Here is a 22,759-nt window from a genome sequence, read left to right on the forward strand (position 1 = left end):
GATTGAAGAAGCCTACTGTGTAGGCGAAACGTTTCGAAATAAAGATACCTAACTGTTGCATATGTGCCTTACCTAACAATCTGTCGGTATTTTATACCATTTTAATGTTCAGATTAAAGGCTGTTGGGTAGGCTTTTGGATGCGCATGATTTTTTTTTTTTTAGAGGGAACATATACATGAGATCATTATTTAATGGTAACTAAACTGAAAGTAAGAGGTCGATGTCCTCAGCCGGTAAAAGGGAGTAGAAAGTGAATAAATTAGTTGACAGTTTACGTTAGATATAAGCAACCATTGGAGGAAATGAGGACTAGAGAGTGTAAAGGTAACGAGGGAGTTCACAAGGTATGGACCAAATTTAAGAATGCAGTTTAAGTGCGCAGCAGAAGTTGATGGGTTCAGGAGGGTGGGTGCGGGTGCGAAGAGGCGCAGGTGGTGGAATGAGGTGATAAAAAAGATACAAAGAGAGAAAAAGTTCGCATATGATAAGTTTTTTACAATGCAGAAATGATGTATGGAGCAGGGTATGTAGAGAAAAAGAGGTTAATAGTGTGGCGAGGGAAAACACACTTGACCTTATTTTCACAAATAATGAGGACCTGGTATTAAACATATCAAAAACAACTGATTTTGATCACATTCTAATCAAAGTCCAGACTTACATGCACAGAGGTCATGATCAGCAAAATACAGCTATGAGGGTACCTTCACCAAATTCAACTTCAACAACAAGAACATCAACTGGGACCAGGTAAACCATGTCTTAAATGAGACATGTTGGGAAGATATCTTAAATAACATGGATCCTAACCATTGCCTTGAAAAGATCAACTATCTCGTAGCTCAGTATGTTCAAGGCATATTACCCTAAGAAAAAAGAAGAGAAGAAATAAACTGGAAAGAGAGAGATGCTCCCTCAACAGGAGACGGTGAAGGATCATTGAGCTTCTCAAGAATGCTAGATTATCTGAAACACGGAAGGAAGCGCTAACCAGGGAAGCGGAAAATATTGAGCTTAAGTTAAAGGATTCATTCAAGAGCCAGGAGAGACAAGAGGAGCGAAAAGCAATTAGTGAAACTGAAAGAAATTCGAAACATTTCTTTTTCATATGCCAAAAACAAGGCAAAAACCACATCTAGTACAAGGCCCCTGCTCGGACAAGATGGAGCCTACACAGATGACAACACGGAAATGAGTAAGATACTGAAATCTCAATATGATTGTGTTCAGCGAGCCACTAATCTGTCTAAAGATGGATAATCCAAATATTTCCTTCATGAATGAGCCTCAAAACCCTGTCAATGTATGCCAAATTTCTGAGATAACCATAACTCCACTAGATTTTGAGAAAGCCATTGACAGCATGCCCAGCACTCAGCCCCAGGCCCAGACTCTTGGAACTCTGTGTTCATTTAGAACTGCAAGAAACCCCTCTTGCGGGCTCTAAGTATGCTGTGGAGAAGGATACACACCGGCGATATTCCACAGTCACTAAAAACAACGGATATAGCCCTACTCCATAAAGGTGGCAGCAAAGCATAAGCTAAGAACAATAGACCAATTGCTTTAACGTCCCACATCATAAAAAAATCTTTGAAAGAGTTCAAAGAAGCAGGATTGCAAACCACTTGGACTCCCAACAATTGCACAATCCCGGGTAACATGGGTTCAGAGCAGGTCACCCCTGCCTCTCGTAACTACTGCACCACTATGATATGGTCTTGGATGCACTGGAAAGCCAGCAGAATGCAGATGTTGTATATACAGATTTTGCAATAGCCTTTGACAAGTGCGATCATGGTGTAATAGCACACAAAATGCGTGCTAAAGGGATAACTGGCAAAGTGGGCAGATGGATCTTCAAATTTCTAACCAATCGAACACAAAGAGTAGTGGTAAACAGAGTTAAATCGGAAGCTCCCCATAGTGAAGAGCTTTGTTCCATAAAGCAGAGTACTCGCCCCTATCCTGTTCCTCATCCTCATATCAGACACAGACAGAGATGTAAACCATAGCACCATACCATTCAATGAGAACACGGCAAATCTCCAAGAAGATATAAACCGAGTTGTCCAATGGGCAAAGGAAAATAATATGATGTTCAATGAAGACAAATTTCAACTACTCCGTTAGGGGTAACCGGAGGAAATAATAGCTAGAATTGAGAATACTACAAACTCTAATTACACAATAGAGCGGAAAAGTAATGTGAAGGATCTGGGAGTGGTAATGTCTGAGGATCTCACCTTCAAGGATCATAACAATGCTATTACATCTGCGAGGAAACTGATAGGATGGATAATGAGAACATTCAATTCAAGAGATGTCAAGCCTTTTTAAATCACTTGTTCTCTCTAGGCTGGAATTCTGCTGTACATTGACATCTCCATTCAAGGAAGGTGAAATTACAGATCTAGAGAATGTACAGAGAACCTTTACTGCACATATAAGTTCCATCAAAACACCTTAACTACTGCGAACGCTTGGAAGCGCTTATTACAACCCAGGAACAAAAATGCCTGTTATCCTGGGCGTAAAGGGGAGCAAGGAGCAGAACAAACACAGCTGAATGACTTTGAATTATATTTTCATTCACCAAGGAAATATGTGTACAACACAGTAAATCAAGAGGCAAAGACACAGCCTGGAGACAGAATGGAAAACCGTGTTCAACCAGCAGCTGGTTGAAAATGACAAAGGTGAGAATGTGAGCGATATCCACGTCACCTTCACAACTGCCAGATTCACAATATGATTGGCTGAACCTAGATACTGATCTGACGATTGGGCCCCATCGTCCGACCCTTAGTATCTGGTTCGCTGGTTGAGGAGGTAGCCTTTTATGAATGTGGTGTTCACATGCTCCGAATAAAGGGTACATACTCATTGCATGCAACAGCGCTTGACCTGTACTTACAGGAACGCATGCGAGAGAGATACATCATAATCTACACATGGAAAATCCTAGAGGGATTGGTCCCTAATCTGCACACAGAAATCACTCCCTACGAAAGGATATGTTACATCGCCTGCCAAGCCAAACGGCTTGGCAGGCGATGCAACATACCCTTAATGAAAAGTAGGGGTACCATTAGTACACTAAGAGGAAGCACAATGAGTGCCAGCGGCCCAAGACTGTTTAACAGCCTCCCACCAGCCATAAGGGGAACTATCAATAGACCCCTGGTTGTCTCCAAGAGGGAACGGGACAGATACCTAAAGTCAGTACCGAATCAGCCGGGCTGTGGTTCGTACGTTGGACTACGTGCGGCTAGCAGTAACAGCCTCGTTCATCAGGCCCTGATCCACCGTGGGCGTTGATCCCGGGATACCCTCCAGGTAGACTCCAGGTAGGTAGGAAGTGCAAAAGAGGATGAGACACTGGGTTTATTAATCAATTTTGCTGAGAATAAGAGTTATGGAGAAAGATTAATAAGTTGTGAAAAACTAATGAGTGGATATGTTAAATGGGGAGATGGAGGTACTAAAATGGAGAGAATATCTTGAGGCGTTGTTTAATCTTAATAAAGAATTGGAGGTAGTAATTCCAGGCACTTAGTAAAGAGGCATAACGTCTTGTAGGAGTAAGAAAGAGCCAGATATTACCTTGAGGAAAGTGTGCGGAAGGCAGCGGGTAGAATGAATGGGGGTAAAGCAGCTTGGATAGATGGGATTAAGACAGAAATGTTAAAAGCAGGTAGTGATATATTTCTGGATGGTTGGAGTATCTATTCAATATACTATTCATTAAAGTTGGGAAAGTGCCTAAACGTTGGGACAGAGCATGCATAATTCCTTTGTATAAGGGAAAAGGGGACAAGAGAGTAAAAATTACATGGTGCATGGCGGAATTATTCGCGTAAGACCGAAAGTAAGATTGCAGAGGACCTAGGAGCATTTAAGAAAATTAGGGGATGTGTAGATTAAGTGCTTACATTGAAGTAAATGAATAGTACTGTACTTAGATAAAAGGAAAGACATTTTTGTCGTACTTATGGATTTAGAAAAAGCATATGATCGGGTGGATGGGAGAGCAATGCAGCAGATATTGTAAATATATAGAATAGGTGGCTCGCTTGGCAAAGCACCCATCTTACATACTATGTGTCCGTAGTTCAATCCCCTGCACGGATAGAAACGGTGGGTATGTTTCCTTATACCTGCTGTTCCTATTCACCTAGCAGTAAGCAGGTGCCTGGGTGTCAGTCGACTGTTGCAGGTCTCATCCTGGGAGATATTAAAAGACCCCAATGGAAATAAGACGGTCCTCGATGACTCACTGACTTTTATGGGTTGGCTAACCCTCAGGGTTAACAATCCGAACAGATCTTATCTTAGGTTACAAAAAGCGGGAAATTGTTTTTATGCGGATGATGAGGCTAAGGTTAGGTTATATACGAGAAGGAGATTATTTTTTCGATACATGTAATAATAATATATCTTCATTACTACAAGTACATGTGCAAAGTATAGAGGCCTAGCTGACATCAATTATATACTACGATACAGAAAGCCGCATATTATGCAGAACATTTCTGGCAAATTAGGTCATTTTGTCCCAGGATGCGACCCACACTAGTCCACTAAAACCCAGCTACCCATTTTACTGATGGGTGAACAGAGACAACAGGTGTAAGGAAACACGTCAATGCATCCACCCTTGCCGGAAATCGAACTACGGACCCTCAGTATGTGAAGTTAGAGCTTTCCCTACTAGACCACGGGATATGTGATGTCACCATATTTGTTTAACACATTTACATATTGGGATATATAAAAGAAGTAAAAGCTAGGGTGTTGGGATTAAAAGTTAACGGATTAGATACTAAGTGGGAGATGTTAGTTATGTTTTGTCGATTACACGGTTCTTTTGGGAAATTCTCAAGCGAAGTTGTAAATGCAAGTGGAGGAATTTTAATATATATATATATATATATATATATATATATATATATATATATATATATATATATATATATATATATATATATATATATATATGTCGTGCCGAATAGGAAGAACTTGCTATCTTGGCTTAAATAGCAACGCTAATCTTGCCATATAGGACAAGTGAAAATTTGTGTATGCAATAATTTCGCCAAAATCATTCTGAACCTAACGAAAAAAATATATTTGATTGTGTTTGTTTAGTACTAAATTACTGTAAGCGTATTTAAAATATATTTAGTTGGTTTAGGTTAAAATAAATTGTTCTTGTTATAATAAGGTTAGGTAAGTTTTCTAAGATTCTTTTGGTGTAAAGTTAAAAAAATTTTCATTAACATTAATGAAAAAAATATACCTTTAAACGTATAAGAGAAAATTTCAGAAAGGACTTAATTTTAAATGAGTTCTTGCTAATTGACCAGTTTTACATATTCGGCACGACATATATATATATATATATATATATATATATATATATATATATATATATATATATATATATATATATATATATATATATATATATATATATATAATGCAGAGGATTCGGAGCTTGGAGATTAGAAGGTGGGGTTTTCAAAGGTATTAGTCAGGAGGGGTAAGAGTCATCCGTCATCCTGAGAAAGGTTGGGAGGGAGGGCAAAGGAGATTTCGAGTGTTAAGAGCTTGAACATCCAACAGCCATGTGTGATATCGAAGTAGCAGCAAGTGGTTTTTGTAAATTGACGTGATACTGAGTTGTGAGGAAAGAAACATTTATGAAGACATTTAGGGAAACTGGACAGCCGGAAGTGGAAAGCATAGTGCCTGCATTCTAAAGGAGGGGTGAGGATATTATAGATGATGTTGCAGTGAATGAATTAATAATGGTGAAAGTGCTTCCTCTTTTTCAGGATCATCAGGCCTCGGTGGGACACGGCCAGTATTAAAACACACACACACACACACACACATATATATATATAAAACAGGCCTAGTGTCTAATCGACATGTGCCTAGGACAAAATGGTAACTAACTATTGCTATACCACGTGTACTTCCCAATTCTGCCTTTTAGAAAGTATCAACTCAGTATTAGAGTTCTACACGAAATCAGTAAACTTCTTTAACACACCTTTTCATTCTCACAGCCACATTTCCACCCAGAATTCCTCATATTCCCCCGCCATGTGTTTGGCACGACATACCGCCTATATCCCCGAGACCTTCTATATCCCCAGACCTCAAAATTCACCAAGAATTTCAATATTATATCCCTCAGTCCCTCTCCAAAATCCCAAGATCATACATATCCACCCAGAGTCCACAATTCTAATCAGTGCATATCTTTCCAAGCCCTTTTCCAGCATCTTTCCCATCCCCCAACATCCTCCTTGACCCCCAATATTCCCCTAAAATCCCTACAGCCCCAGACCCTAATATACCTGGAGGGTAATCCGGGGATCAACGCCCCCGCGGCCCCCCGGCCCACGGCCAGGCCTCCAAGTGGATCAGGGCCTGATCAACCAAGCTGTTACTGCTGGCCACACGTACTCCAAGGTACGAAACCACAGCCCTCTTGAAGAAAGCCAGGGGTCTATTGGTAATAACCCTTGTGCATGGTGGGAGGTTGTTAAACAGTCTTGGGCCCTGGACACTTACGGCGTTTTCTCTTAGTATACTAATGGCGCCCCTACTTTTCATTGGGGGTATTTTGCACCGCCTGCCCAGTCTTTTACATTCGTAGGGAGTGATTTCTGTGTGCAGATTTGGGACCATTCCTTCTAGGATTTTCTAAGTGTAGATTATGATATATATATCTATCGCCTGTGTTCCAGCGAGTACAAATCGTGTGCTTCGAAGCGTTCCCAGTAGTTGAGGTGTTTCACAGAACTTATATGTGCAGTAAAGGTTCTCTGTACACTCTCTAGATCTGCAATTCCAGCTGCTTTGAAAGAAGACGTTAACGTAAAGCAATATTCCAGCCTAGAGAGAAAAAGTGATAGGAAAAGGATCATCACTGGCTTTGTATCTCTTATGAACGTTCTCATTATCCATCCTATCATTTTCTTTGTAGCTGTGATCGTGGCACTGTTGTGATCCTTGAAAGTGAGATCCTCAGACATTACCACTCCCAGGTCCCTCACATTATTTTTCCGCTCTACTGTTTGTAGTTTATTCAGTTCAAGTTATTATCTCCTCCAGTTTTCCATAACGGAGTAGTTGGAGTTTATCTTCATTAAACATCATATTGTTTTCCGTTGCCCATTGGAAAACTTAGTTTATATCTTCTTGGAGGTTAACCGTGTCCTCAATAGATGACAGTCTCATGCAGATCCTAGTATCGTCTGCAAAGGATTACATGGTGCTGCGGATTACATCTCTATGTTTGATATAAAGATGAGGAATAGGATGGGGGCGATCACTGCACCTTGTGGAACAGAGCTTTTCACTATGGCAGCTTCCGATTTAACTCTGTTGACCACTACTCTTTGTGTTCGATTGGTTAGGAAGTTGAAGATCCATCTCCCCACTTTGCTAGTTATTCCTTTAGTACATATTTTGTGTTCTATTACACCATGATCGCACTTGACAAAGACTTTTGCAAAGTCTGTGATATTACATCTGCATTCTGTTTCTCTTCCAGTGCATCCAAGACGATATAGTGGTCCAGTAGTTGCGAGAGGTAGGAGCGACCTGCTCTGAACCCATATTGCCCTGGATTGTGAAGTTTTTTGAAAACCAAGTGGTTTGCAATCGTCCTTCTAAGCACTTTTTCAAAGATTCTTATGATGTGGGACGTTAGAGCTATTGGTCTACAGTCCTTAGCTAATGCTTTTCTGCCACCTTTATGGAGTAGGGCTATATCCATTGTTTTTAGTGACTGGAATTTCACCTAAGCTCCTTCTCCATAGTATACTTAGGGCTCGCTAAAGGGGTCTCTTGCAGTTCTTAATGAACACAGAGTTCCACCAGTCTAGTCCTGGGCCTGAGTGCATGGGCATGTTCTCAATTGCTTTCTCAAAGTCTATCGGAGTTAGGGTAATGTCGGAAATCTGGCATAAAGTGATGGAGGTTCGAGGCTCATTCATGAAAAAATCATTTGGATTGTCAATCTTTAGACTGATTAGTGGCTCGCTAAACACAGAGTCGTATTGGGATTTCAGCATCTCACTCATTTTTTGTTGTCATATGTGTAAGTCCCATTTAGTCTGAGCAAAGGCCCAATACTGGATGTGGTATTTGCCTTGTTTTTGGCATATGAAAAGAAATATTTCGAATTTCTTCCAATTTCACTAATTGCTTTTAGCTCCTCTCGTCTCTCTCTTGGGTTCTGTAAGAGTCCTTTAACTTAAGTTCGATATTTTCCACTTCCCTGGTCAACGTTTCCTTCTGTGTATCAGATAAGCCAGCGTTCTTAAGGAGCTCACTGATTGTTCATCGTCTTCTGTAGAGGGAGCGTCTTTCTCTCTCCAGTTTACTTCTTCTTTTCTTCTTTGTTAGGGGAATATAACTTGAACATACTTCAGCTGCCAGGAAGTTGATCCTTTCAAGGCATTGGTTTGGATCCACGCTATTTAAGATACATTCCCAATATTTTTCATTTAAGATATGGTTCACCTGGTCCCAGTTGATGTTCTTGTTGTTGAAGCTGTATTGGGTGAAGACACCTTCACAGCTATGTGTATTTTGCTGATCAGGACTCCTGTACATGCAAGTCTGAACTTCGATTCGATTGTGTTCGGAATTAGTTGTTTTTGATATTGTTATATCTCTTACCAGGTCCTCATTATTTGTGAAGATAAGGTCATGTGTGTTTTCCAGTATTGTTGGCTCCACTATCTGCTGACTTAGGGTGTGTTTATCGCAGTGATTTAGTAGCTCATGTGTGTGTGTGGCCTTTCATCTGCGCTGCCTCCAGGGATTGTTTCTGCCATAATATTATTTGCTACATTCTTCCATTTTTTATGCCTTAAGTTGAAATCACCAAGCAGTAAGATGTTTGGGGATGGAGCTGGAAGGCTTTCCAGACAGTAATCAATTGTCAGTAGCTGTTCCTTGAACTACTGGGAGGTTGCATCTGGTGGCTTATATACAACCACGAAGACAAGATTTTGGTTCTCTTCAAGTTCATCATTTGTAGTGTTCTGCCTCTCCATGCGGGTGAGCGACTCTGACATACAAGCCCATTTATCCATATTACGTTGTCAAAATAATCTTTTGAGTGGGTCTCTGTGAAGGCTGCAAATATCGCATTTGACTCCTCTAGAAGTCCACTGCTAAAAGGTATTTTGTTGTCGGTGGATGGCTTAAGGACATGTATATTAGCAAATATAAACGAGGTTGTATTTTGTGTTTGATGGAGGGATTTTGTTATTGGCATCAGTAGTTGTGGCTCTGGAGGGTCATGAGGGGGGGTACTGGTTGTGCCTCCAGTTCAACAAGGCTCCAAGGTGGTGGACTCCAGTTCAACAAGGCTCCAAAGGTGGTGGACTATTTTTATTTCTTTCCATTTTCTTTTTTCGTTTCCTGCCACCAAAAAATCACTTTGGAGGTAGATTGTCATAGCTACTATTGTTTATCTTGTGAGGTCCGTACCTCTTGGTCCCTTTTACATAGTATGTATGGTAGCTGGTGTTGTAGCACTGTTTCTGGAGGACCGACGAGTGGCACATTTCTAGGTGAAAGAATTTACAGGAGGGAGAACTACACACTCCTTTAGACAGGAGGTCACGACATTTTTTGGAATGCTCAAAGTTGCATGTCCCATTAGTTTTTCCTGATATTCCATGCTTACAGATGCCCCAAACACAGAATTTGCACAATTTCGCTTCAGGTTGGGTAGAATTTTTGGTAGGTGTGTTTTCATTTTGTGCAGTTTCTAGGACTGCACTATAATCCTCAGTATCCAAGCCAGGGCCACCCCGTCATGCTTCCGGGGAACTACTTTCCCCAAAAGAAGGCTCCTCTACTACATCTGTAATGTGTTCTATGGTCTTGTGCAACGATGGTTGCATATTTAAGGTTTTAGTGGTGACTGTGGTAGAGTCCCTAGCAGAGTCTGGACTGGCACTAAGGCTGGGGGCTGAGTCTGAATCAGCACTGGGGCTGGGGGCTGAGCCTGGGCCAGAACCAGTGCTGTGGGCAGTAGCGCTAGGACTGGGGGATGGGTCTGGGTTAGCACTGTGTGTTGGGGTTGGGTTAACTGACGTTTTTGTTTCCTGTGCTTTTGTCAGTGGGTGACTATATAGTTTCGAGTCATCTGTTGTGGTATGGGCATTCTGCATTTTTTGGTTCACTCCTACTATCTCTTCCTACCATGTTTTATATATCTTTGGTAGACTGTCCAAGAGTTCATCTTTATTTTCTTGCTTATTTTTTATTATTTATTACCCTCCTTAGTACCTTTCTGATACCTGCATAAAGCTCTATTCTTTATTGCACAACCAGAAGCACCTTGCTACTTCGAGGTCATTTTTTGCACAAAAGATATGATGCTTGGAAAAGTACAGGTTGCATGTGATCTTGGGTTTCTTTCAAAGGATTTTTTACATGTCCCACAGGTATGTTGTACTGACATCCTGCCCGTATCCTACTTCACTCTGTGAAGTAGGATACGGGCACTCTGTGAAGGATACTGTATAAATCTTTCCAGATTCATTCCTCACTGATCACTCATATATATTTTAATTTACTGATCTTACCGAGTTCCTCGCACTGATCTAGAATGGGTATATGTTGTTATATGGTTGGCCTGTGGGGTTGCATGGTAGCATTGCCAGACGTATGGCTGTAACCCATCGCCCCAGGAACCCAAGGAACCCTAAATTTCTCCAGAACCCCACCAGTGAGGTCCACCACATCCTCCCAGTCCTTCCCTGTCCCCCAACTCACCGTCTCCAACACACACAGCCACCATTACCACATACCTTTGATCTTTCTTTAAATGAGTTGAGAGATTCTCTTTCTCGCAGAGAAATAACTTTTCGTACTCTCCTTTCAGGCCGCATACCCGGGTACACCAGATCTACTCACCCTCTCTTAATTCTCGCTCGCTATATTTTCCCTTTGTTATTTGCTCCCCGTTTTATCTTATTTTGTTTTATATACCTTATTGGATTACTTTTTTTTATTTTCTTCCTTGCTAAAAACAAAAAAAACTGAACCTAGGAAACAAACTTAGTAAGACGTTTCAGTTCGACTTGGACCATTAACAAGTCACACTCTTGTACTCCCATTCAAAGGCAGGTGAAATCGCAGATCTGGAGAATATACAGAGAACCTGCATTGCCCATACAAGTTCAGTCAAGGAGCTTTAAATACTGGGAACGTTAGGAGTCTCTTGGTCTGTACTCCCTCGAACGCAAGTAAGAGAAATGTATCATAATCTACACCTGGAAAATCCTAGAGACTGGTCCTAAATCTACACACAAAAATCATTCCATACGAAAAGCAGGGGCGCCATGAGTACACTAAGAGAAAACACAATAAGCGTCCGGACAAAGACTGTTCAACAGCCTCTCATCACGCATAAGGGGAATTACCAAAAGACCCCTGGCTGCCTACCAGAGGGAACTGGGCACATACCTAAAGTCAGTGCCCGATCAGCCGGCCTGTGGTTCGTACGTTGAATTGCATGCGTCCAGCAGTAACAGCCTAGTTGATCAAGCTCTGAACCACCAGCAGTCCTGATCAAGGTCTGGACTGCGGGGGTGTTGACCACCGGAACCTCCAGATAGGTAGGTAAATTCTGTTTTGTTAAATTCTCTCTCGCTATATTTTCTCCTCACTTCCACCTTCACCATCAGTGTCCATCTTTTTTCACATTCCTCACTATATCGCTCTCAAGGGGCGGTGGGGAGGAATGGGTTCACTTATGCCGGTGAAAGGATCTAAATTAAAAGAACTGGAGCTACCCTCCTCTTCCTCGAATCAAACCTGGTTGCCGCATTCCCAGACATTGTATAGACCCTAACATGCTGATATATGAAACAAAAACAAGTCATCATTATTAATATGAGTAAATCTTCGAATATATGAATTAAGTTTTTTAAAAAACACGAATAATTCGTCACGTCTATTTTTCATTTTTCTTCTGGTTATCTGATCCCAAGACGAATTCAAACATCTTTTTCAATTAACTTTTCTTATTCCAGCTAGTTCCTTCTAAGAATCTCAAGACTCCTGCCTCCTACACTCGTTTATTTTCGAGTGGTTCTGATAAATATACAAATGTTATTTTAGAGTTTCATAGCCATGTGACTGGAGCAGCAGATTCTCCCCAGTTAACTGACTGAAGCAGCATCTGTTTATCAATCGCGTTGCTGACGAAGCGGATGCTGTCAGTAATGAGTTGGCTTGTGTCAATAACGAGTTGACCTGTGTCAGTAGTGAACTGACCTGTGTCAATAGCGAGTAGCCTTCACGACATCCCCTCCACCAATAAATAACATTTAATTTCTCTTGTCTTTATGAATTGACAGTCTTCCTGGTAGAGGAATCGTCTCCTCAATCTATAAAATACCATAACCCTGATATCTTCATATTGTGGATATACTGTATACAAGGACCCCAATGAAAGGTTCTCTACACATATGCTGTTATGTATGATAATCTATGTAACTGTATTTGTATATACCTGAATACACTTACTAACTTACTTGCTTATTTAATCATTTTACAACATATCCGGGAAAACTTGAAATTCGTGTACAACATATGAAGGCTGAAGGAACATATAGAACCTGAACAGGAAGAAATTTCCATTACATGAAAAGTTCTGTATGAGAAGAATTTCTACATGAAAAATTGATTTTAGGAGTGTGACTACGGGAGGCTTCTGTGAGAAGAAACTCTTAAGGCTTTACAAAACGATATTATAATAAGTCTAAGATATTCTAATTTTCGCCAAAATGACAAATCCTTTGACTGAGAATTTAGTGTAATGTCTTTCTTGAACTAGTCCAGGATTGCTTTTTTGAAGCAGTCTGTAACAGAGTCAACCAAAAAAAAGTAACTTGTTGACCTGACTTTTTTAAACAAGGAGGCACTAGTAAATCATCCAAGAGATCATGGAAAAGTTTGGCGTAACTGATCGCAAATCTCTTACTTTTCAGTATTAACTGGGAATGTGATGGTAAAGACAATACGGTAAAGGTCCCAGATTTTCGCACTACAGATTATAACTGACTTAGTGAGCACTTGTATAACACTGACTGGGGTTACCTGGCTAATGATTCTATCCCTGAGGATCTTACAGGTAGTAACCAAGGGAGCTGGCACTATGACATGTTTCTAAATAATGTACAAGTAAACCAAAGTACATATATTGCCCAAAGAGAGATCAACTAAAAGTTACTGAAATGGATGAACAGGAGACTACAACCAATGGGAAAGATGCGAGTTTACCATCTACAACTCGTCGGTATTTCGATACCATTTACTGCTGCAACTTGTTAGCTACTGCAGATATTGAATAATATATGTAGAGAATTCCTGGACCTTCCGAATAAAGCGTACATTTTCCGGAAGACACTTTCCTTCGTAACTACTTTTTAGAGATTATCCTTTATCGATCTACTCCAGTTCAGCTGTAAGCAAACCTCTTTCCCAACCTGCCGCATCTACTCCACAGAATATGTAGATTATCTCGAAAGCAGGTCCAACGAAGCTTACTATCTTTCTAGCGCTACGACTATTTATGTAAAACATATTGAAAAACCTTAGTTTCAGTTTCCTCTCCCTATTCATCCCTGCTCCTCCACTATCTCTGCTGCTTCCCTTATCACCTAATGACACTGAATTTCCAATATTAACCAATAATCCTACCTCATTCTGCCTACAACTGCTATCCCCAAAACGCACAATATCGCTACCCTGGTAGTTCAAACTGTTCAATTCTATTTTACCAAAATTCATTCTCTATCCACAAAAAAACTCTAACTCTACATAAAAGCTCTAGCAGCTCCCTCCTCTGAACTAGCCAATGCCTTAATCTCAGCTCTAGACAAATGAATACCGTCCCAGGCATGTATGTCGTTTCTGCTACTGCTACTATTGCCTCGCTAACGCTCCAAACTGACTCATGTCACTACCACTCCACATACTGACTCATATCACTACCACTACTCCCGTCTTATTACCACCTCTGCCACTATTTCTCTAATTACTACTACACCACCACTGTAATATACTGCCTCCCTTCTCTTTATGTTTCTGTGTGAATTGTTAATAGTCCAAGTCGGACCGAAATATCTTAAGTTTCTTTCTTCAATGTGCGGGTTATTTGTGTCTGGGGTATCTCTTTGTTGTACACGGGTGTTCCTTAAAACGTTAACCCTGCTAACATACGTTAGCCAATTCTCGGTTCAACATACTTGTCACATTCTCTACATGGCATGGCAGATTCCTGCAGTAGTGGATGACTGTTTTTTGCTTATACCCTGAATCTTTGACAAGAGGCTTTTAGAGTTTGTAGCAATCTTGAATTGGTTGTTGGTAAAATTAATATATTCGTTGGATACCTCGGTATTGACTGTGGGTGGTACGGTAAGTTTGTTAGAAATGAGTTTTAGCTTATGGTTCCGCCGAGTAACTTATGACCAAATGACGTGAAATAGCCTTATATATATTTTTGAGCCCCTGGATAGAGGCAACTTCATCTATATCATTATTTCGTTTTTCTTAAAACCTCTTTATAAGACACAGGCGCAACACTATATACCTTTATCAGTCGAATATTGAGATGAAATACAGTTCTGTAGCAGACGAAATGGTGAGGTAGTTGAGGTAATCATTCCCTCAGCCTTGCTAGAAGATAGCAGACTTCGCCTTTCTCCAGGATTTCAATTTATTGTTGTATTCGATTGATGATGACGAAAGGCGAAATGCTTCGTCAATAAAAATAACTAGTATTCAACGTGTCTTACTCATGAAGTTGTCAATATTTTATTACATTTATAGTTAAAAACCCTTATCTGAAATATTCCCCAACATCTACCTACCTCATTCGAGTGCGTACTTTAAAACAACGTCCTCCTTTCCTCCTCTTTGGTCAGAAGCCGCCCCCGAGAAGTTCAGAGAAAAGAGGAGCAGGATCGGCACGATGGAAAGCGACACCATGGCTCTGGAGATGGAGCTGAGGCACAAGCTCAGACTCAGCCTCAACGTATCTCAAGAAGACCTCCTTAAAATTATGGAGGCCTTCATGGATATGAATGTCACCACCACCGCCAACACTACCCACCACTACTGCCAGTTTAGTGAGTATGATGGCAGTACCTCCCTACACTCCCCCCCCCCTCTTTCTTTCTCTCTCTCTCTCACACTCTCTCTCTCTCTCTCATTCACTAATTTCTTGTCCTTTGGTACTTTGCCTTCTTTTATGACGTCATAAATAGTGGCATTACTGGCAATGTAACTTGCCACATTGAGTCTGAGATTACTGGTCGTTAATTAGTCAGGACCGGTTGATCTGTTTATATTTTTTCTCTCTCTAAATTTTGAATTAAACCTTTACTGAAAATTTTGTTGATATTTTATGCATCATATTTTTATCCTGCGAAGATCTTTGAAAGACAGGAGACAAAGAGAGAGAGAGAGAGAGAGAGAGAGAGAGAGAGAGAGAGAGAGAGAGAGAGAGAGAGAGAGAGAGAGAGAGAGAGAGAGAGAGAGCAACTACATGTATGACAATAAATCACTATTTGGAGGCAAAATCTATTTTAAAGGCAATGCTTCATCAACACAAAATTTTTATCAAGTCAGTGAAGTGCACACACATACGATAAATACATTAGGTTTATTAATTAAGAAAACGTTTTGCCCGTTGAGGTGGCTTTATCAAGGCCAATACTGAGAAATGAAATAGACGGTATGAGCTACTTAATAACTGTGTCCAGTTGCGGCAGGCGAGAACATCTGAATTTACGAAACTTCCAAGATTATGTCTAATAGTATTGGTAGCAGCAGACTCTAAACAGCATCTGTGGTGCTGTCATTTTTTTCCTGATGACTAATTCTGTATTTTTTAATTTCGCTTGTCAACATAAAGCACAGAGTATTCTCCAAAACTAGTGTCACAAAATAAAGCTGACATCCTTCCAGTTGTTGACATGAATTCTCTGGCAAATTTGTTAGTCCATCAAAGTGGCATCATTATATCTGTCACCTCTGAAACCATTCAGGATATTAACAGACCCTTGAACCGTAGCTATGCCAGTATTGAAGCAGGCATCAGTGGTTGGAATTCTGCTTGGAGAATTAAGACAATTTTGCAACACTTGCGTGTCATTATTGTGGAAACGTTTCGCCAACCAGTAGCTTCCTCAGTCCAAGATTTATAGACATGGACTCCAGGCTGAGGGACTGATTACCTCATACTCCTGATCTTCAACCATTCTTCTCTGTACTGGACTGAGGAAGTCATTGGTTGGCGAAACGTTTCCACAAAAGAGATACCCAAGTGTAGAACATGTGTTTAATTTATCATCATGTCGGTTCTCCGAACTATTTATCTACATTTCTGCATGGAGAATTCGTGCAAGAGTTCTTGAACACAAACATACCTGCAAAGCAGAACACTTGCACAGACACAGCTAGTGAACTGAAGGGTTCACACAATTATAAAGAAGAAAAATAGAAAAATTAGTGTGTTTAGAGGTTTCACACACATATACACTCATACTGAACCATGGGGTATTTAGCATCTCCAAACCTCTGGCCAAATTAATCTTGACAAAATACTTCAAAACATTCTGTGAAAGTGCTCCATCATCCATTACCTGATTATGTCTACCTTTGACTCGCTATTTGTATATATTGTCTTGCTAAATGTGCCTGATAATGTTGACCTGATAAAGGCCTTTGTCGTTTAAATAAAGATTTTGTTTGCAAATGGTGTTATATTACTATACTTTCTGGTAATCTTGCCATTACAACGTATGCTTGTCCACTCAAAGATAAGACAAACCAACTTCGCCAAGCTATGCCTGCCTTACAGACTTGCGGGACCGCTACAAGTGGCTACACTACCGCTTGGCTGTCTGCATAGCTGTGACGGGTGCAATCACCAACCTGCTAACAATAAGCACGCTGACACGGCGCAACATGACCACACCCACCAACCTCCTCCTGCTGGGGCTGGCAGTGGCTGATCTGCTGGTTGAGGTTGAATATATTCCCTATGCCACCTCCTCGCTCCTAGGAGGTGACCAGCTCATGGCAGCAAAGGAGCACGCGCTCTATGTCCTCATACACGCCCACCTCTCCCATGTGTGTCACACGGTACGTGTCCTGTTGTCATGAAGTAATTAGTCTTGCACATCATGACGCCCTGATTAGACTGATCAGAGACCAAGCTGAGTTTAGAGGATGGAGGAGCGAGCCTTCATACCTTGCGCTGAATGACCCATGTGGGTTTTGTGTTTCATGAGAAATATATGTAAAATTGTACTCAGTCTAGTCAAAAAAAAAAAAATAGATATAATGGGTGGAGTATGAATCGTTTTAACGAAATTAATGCAATCTCTCTGTGAGGAATAATTTCCAGCCAAATTAGTTTAGCCAAATGTAAAAAAAAATCATTATTTTCGGTAATTCGACTCATGCTGTACTCTGTATTTTAATAATTCTGAGATAGTCATGTACAAATCTAATATCTGAGTAAAGGCATGGTTGTATAAAGATGACATTTCATTTCAAGAGGCGGGGGGGAGGGGGGGTGACACTGATGTTGAAGGGCTCTTGATCCAATACCACACCCTGTTATTTCTTATGTTGCAATTCTTTCAACATCAAGGGTGGATAGTGTACTCCAGCCGAGACCCCTCATTTTAAAAACTTACTGTGATAATTACCTCGCATAGGTTTCCGTAGCAAGGTTCCAAGATGACGACCTGTTCCGCTGTTAACTTATTCAGGAAGTGCCCGCTCTATCTCTTGTGGTCCACTCATACTCCACAACTAATACCTTTCGCAAGCCTAATCCTCCTAACGCCAACAAAGGAGTGCTTGACTAAGTTGGATGCCATTCAAGCATGTAACTAAGTCCACAAAAAATATATATTAATCTTATTTCAAGAAACATGAGCCAGTCTTACCAAGGTAAACAACATTTCAAGTATATTTAACACACATTTCACACCAAAAATAATTTGACATCCTATAAATACAATTTAGTGCAGTATGCGAAACCCTCAATGCCGAGAACTTGGGAAAGTTCATTAGACTGCATGAAGGTTCACAACAAGGACGTATGTAATGCATCCATGCAAAACTGAATCCCAAGTGAGGGACAGGGTTTGCCAAACGCAGCAGGAAATAGCCCGCGAAGGAGTAAATCTGGCAGTAACACTCCAGGCTGTAATGCCACGTATAGGCGGGCATTGTCTGCCGAGCTGTCTCTCCTCCAGAAATCGTAGGAGTGCACATTAATGACGCCTAATGGGTGTAACCCATCAATTTTGAGCTGCTTTATACGCGAGAATCATATCAGACTATTCAAAAACCATTCCTAAAAATGATTGTAGGGAAGGACCACATCGTAGACTAGCACATGGGGAGAAAGTTGTTTAACCTTTGATCGGGCTAAGTGAAGAGCCACCATTTCCCAAGCGAAAAACCAATAGCAATTCAAGGCTATTGTTGTTACACTGCCATCTAAGGTCCTGATGTGCTACCCCGGGAGTACAGTAGAAAACGAGCAGTAGTCTGCAAGAGCGTCCATATACGAGGAGGCTTTGATTATCCCTGTGACACGATTGAATTTAGTGTCTACATAAATATAATAATTTTGGTGTTTGTTACAGATTGCAATATGGCTGACGGTAAGCCTGGCAGTATGGCGGTGGGTAGCAGTGTGCCGGCCCCACGCGGCACCTAGCATCTGTACTATGGTCCATGCCCGCAGGGTACTGCTTACAGTGTACTTGGCTTGCCCCGCCCTCGCCACGCCTACCTTTCTCATGTACACCGTTAAGGAGTACCACAATAAGGCCGGTGCCAAGGTCTTCCGGGTAGACTTCTCCACCTTGGCTCTTGCCCACGACGAACTGCTTAAGAAGGTCAGTCAACAGTACGCCTCTATAAAAAAATTGTATAAATACTTAACCCGTACATAGGAGAAAAACTTGTGAGGACGTTTCGTTACGATTTGAACCATTAACTATTCACTGTATTGTTCCTTTTTTTTCAAGATGTATAAATATTAGTAATGTATACAATGTGTAGGTTCTGATGTGACGTACATTTAAGTTTGATATATAAGTTTTCTTTAGATTTTTCACTTCTCCAAGAATATTCGGAGCTTGAATTTTTTTTCATCGGCCCTGGAGACCGTCCATTGCTTTGGATGACACAATCTTTCAAGAGATCGATACTTTTTACTATAATTCATGTCTCTCCTACTTGCCTTTGCCTCATGACTTTCTTAAGAAGTTAAGATAAGCAGGAAGCTCGTTTGTGGTGCAAGCAATCCTTCAACAAAAACCATTCAAATTCATGGTACAATTATATATATATATATATATATATATATATATATATATATATATATATATATATATATATATATATATATATAATTTTTTTTTTATTATCACACTGGCCGATTCCCACCAAGGCAGGGTGGCCCGAAAAAGAAAAACTTTCACCATCATTCACTCCATCACTGTCTTGCCAGAAGGGTGCTTTACACTACAGTTTTTAAACTGCAACATTAACACCCCTCCTTCAGAGTGCAGGCACTGTACTTCCCATCTCCAGGACTCAAGTCCGGCCTGCCGGTTTCCCTGAATCCCTTCATAAATGTTACTTTGCTCACACTCCAACAGCACGTCAAGTATTAAAAACCATTTGTCTCCATTCACTCCTATCAAACACGCTCACGCATGCCTGCTGGAAGTCCAAGCCCCTCGCACACAAAAACCTCCTTTACTCCATCCCTCCAACCTTTCCTAGGCCGACCCCTACCCCGCCTTCCTTCCACTACAGACTGATACACTCTTGAAGTCATTCTGTTTCGCTCCATTCTCTCTACATGTCCGAACCACAACCCTTCCTCAGCCCTCTGGACAACAGTTTTGGTAATCCCGCACCTCCTCCTAACTTCCAAACTACGAATTCTCTGCATTATATTCACACCACACATTGCCCTCAGACATGACATCTCTGCTGCCTCCAGCCTTCTCCTCGCTGCAACATTCAACACCCATGCTTCACACCCATATAAGAGCGTTGGTAAACCTATACTCTCATACATTCCCCTCTTTGCCTCCAAGGACAAAGTTCTTTGTCTCCACAGACTCCTAAGTGCACCACTCACCCTTTTCCCCTGATCAATTCTATGATTCACCTCATCTTTCATAGACCCATCCGCTGACACGTCCACTCCCAAATATCTGAATACATTCACCTCCTCCATACTCTCTCCCTCCAATCTGATATCCAATCTTTCACCACCTAATTATATATATATATATATATATATATATATATATATATATATATATATATATATATATATATATATATATATATGCATGTCGTGCACAACAGGTAAAACTTGCGATTTTGGCTTAAATAGCAATGCTCTTCTAGGCGAATAAGGCAAGCGAAAATTTGTGTAAGCAATAATTTCGCAAAAAATCATTCTGAAACTAACGAAAAAAATATATTTCACTGTTTGTTTATTCAATTATTGTTTATTTATCTAATATTTAGCTGAATTATGCTAATTTAAATTGTGCCTGTTATAATAAGGTTAGGTAAATTTTCTAAGGTTCTTTTGGTACAATATTAAGTTTAACATTAACTTATACCTTTAAAGATATATTTTTTTCATTTATAAGAGAAAATTTTAGAAACGGAATAATGCGCTAGTAACCCCTTTTCCTGTAATAATTACTAAAAAGAATAAGAAAATTGTCAAAGTGGGAAGTTTGAATGTGCGTGGATGTTGTGCGAATGATAAGAAAGAGATGATTGTGGATGTTATGAATGAGAAGAAGCTGGATGTCCTGGCTTTAAGTGAAACAAAGCTGAAGGGGGTGGGGGAGTTTCAGTGGAGAGGAATAAATGGGATTAGGTCAGGGGTTTCTAATAGAGTTAGAGCTAAAGAAGGAGTAGCAATAATGTTGAAGGATAAGCTATGGCAGGAAAAGAGGGACTATAAATGTATTAATTCAAGGATTATGTGGAGTAAAATAAAGGTTGGATGTGAGAAGTGGGTTATAGTAAGCGTATATGCACCTGGGGAAGAGAGAAGTATAGAGGAGAGAGAGAGATTTTGGGAAATGTTGAGTGAATGCGTGGGGAGTTTTGAACCAAGTGTGAGAGTACTTGTGGTTGCGGATTTTAATGCTAAAAAGGGTAAAAATATTGTGGAGGGAGTAGAAGGTAAATTTGGGGTGCCAGGGGTAAATGAATATGGGGAGCCTTTAATTGAGCTATGTGTAGAAAGAGGTTTGGTAATAAGTAATACATATTTCATGAAAGAGAGGATAAATAAATATACAAGTTATGATGTAGCATGTAATAAAAGTAGTTTGTTAGATTATGTATTGGTGGATAAAAGGTTGATGGGTAGGCTCCAGGATGTACACGTTTATAGAGGGGCAACTGATATATCGGATCATTATCTAGTTGTAGCTACAGTTAGAGTAAGAGGTAGATGGGATAAGAGGAAAATGGTAACAAGTAAGAGGGAGGTGAAAGAGTATAAACTAAGGGAGGAGGAAGTTCGGGTGAAATATAAGCAACTATTGGCAGAAATGTGGACTGGCGCAGGTATGAGTAGTGGAGGGGGGGGGTTGAAGAGGGTTGGAATAGTTTTAAAAATGCAGTATTAGAATGTGGGGCAGAAGTCTGTGGTTATAGGAGGGTGGGTGCAGGAGGAAAGAGGAGTGATTGGTGGAATGATGAAGTAAAGGGTGTGATAAAAGAGAAAAAGGTAGCTTATGAGAGATATTTACAAAGCAGAAGTGTTATAAGAGGAATAGAGTATATGGAGAGTAAAAGAAAGGTGAAGAGAGTGGTGAGAGTGCAAAAGGAGAGCAGATGAGAGAGTGGTAGAGGTACTGTCAAGAAATTTTAATGAAAATAAGAAAAAAAAAATTGGAGTGAGTTAAACAAGTTAAGAAAGCCTAGGGAACAAATGGATTTGTCAGTTAAAAACAGAGTAGGGGAGTTAGTAGATGGGGAGATGGAGGTATTGGGTAGATGGCGAGAATATTTTGAGGAACTTTTAAATGTCAATGAAGAAAGGGAGGCAGTAATTTCATGCACTGGCCAGGGAAATATACCATCTTTTAGGAGTGAAGAAGAGCAGGATGTGAGTGTGGGGGAGGTGCGTGAGGCATTACGTAGAATGAAAGGGGGTAAAGCAGCTGGAACTGACGGGATCATGACAGAAATGTTAAAAGCAGGGGGGAACATGGTGTTGGAGTGGTTGGTATTTTTGTTTAATAAATATATGAAAGAGGGGAAGGTAATTAGGGATTGGCGGAGAGCGTGTATAGGCCCTTTATATAAAGGGAAGGGGGACAAAAGTGATTGTAAAAATTAGAGGAATAAGTTTACTGAGTATATCAGGAAAAGTGTACGGTAGGGTTATTATTGAAAGAATTAGAGGTAAGACAGAATGTAGAATTGCGGATGAGCAAGGAGGTTTCAGAGTGGGTAGGGGATGTGTAGATCAAGTGTTTACATTGAAGCATATATGTGAGCAGTATTTAGATAAAGGTAAACAAGTTTTTATTGCATTTATGGATTTCCCAACTTCATGGTGACAAGTGTGTTTTTAGTTATGTATGTCACGTGACTCCCTCTCCGCGTAC

General features: G+C 40.5%; 1 protein-coding gene across 1 annotated transcript in view; it reads left to right on the forward strand.

Moving 5' to 3' along the window:
• LOC128702403 (G-protein coupled receptor dmsr-1) overlaps window positions 1–22,759 on the forward strand; it is a 382,830-nt gene that overhangs the window by 322,235 nt on the left and 37,836 nt on the right. The window contains exons 3-5 of the mRNA XM_070102058.1: window positions 14,987–15,190; window positions 16,927–17,210; window positions 18,734–18,988. Of these exons, the coding sequence (XP_069958159.1) occupies window positions 15,034–15,190; window positions 16,927–17,210; window positions 18,734–18,988 (696 nt within the window). The 5' untranslated portion in view covers window positions 14,987–15,033. The remainder of the gene's footprint in view (window positions 1–14,986; window positions 15,191–16,926; window positions 17,211–18,733; window positions 18,989–22,759) is intronic.

This window comes from Cherax quadricarinatus, chromosome 80 (assembly GCF_038502225.1).
Source record: "Cherax quadricarinatus isolate ZL_2023a chromosome 80, ASM3850222v1, whole genome shotgun sequence".
Taxonomy (NCBI): domain Eukaryota; kingdom Metazoa; phylum Arthropoda; class Malacostraca; order Decapoda; family Parastacidae; genus Cherax; species Cherax quadricarinatus.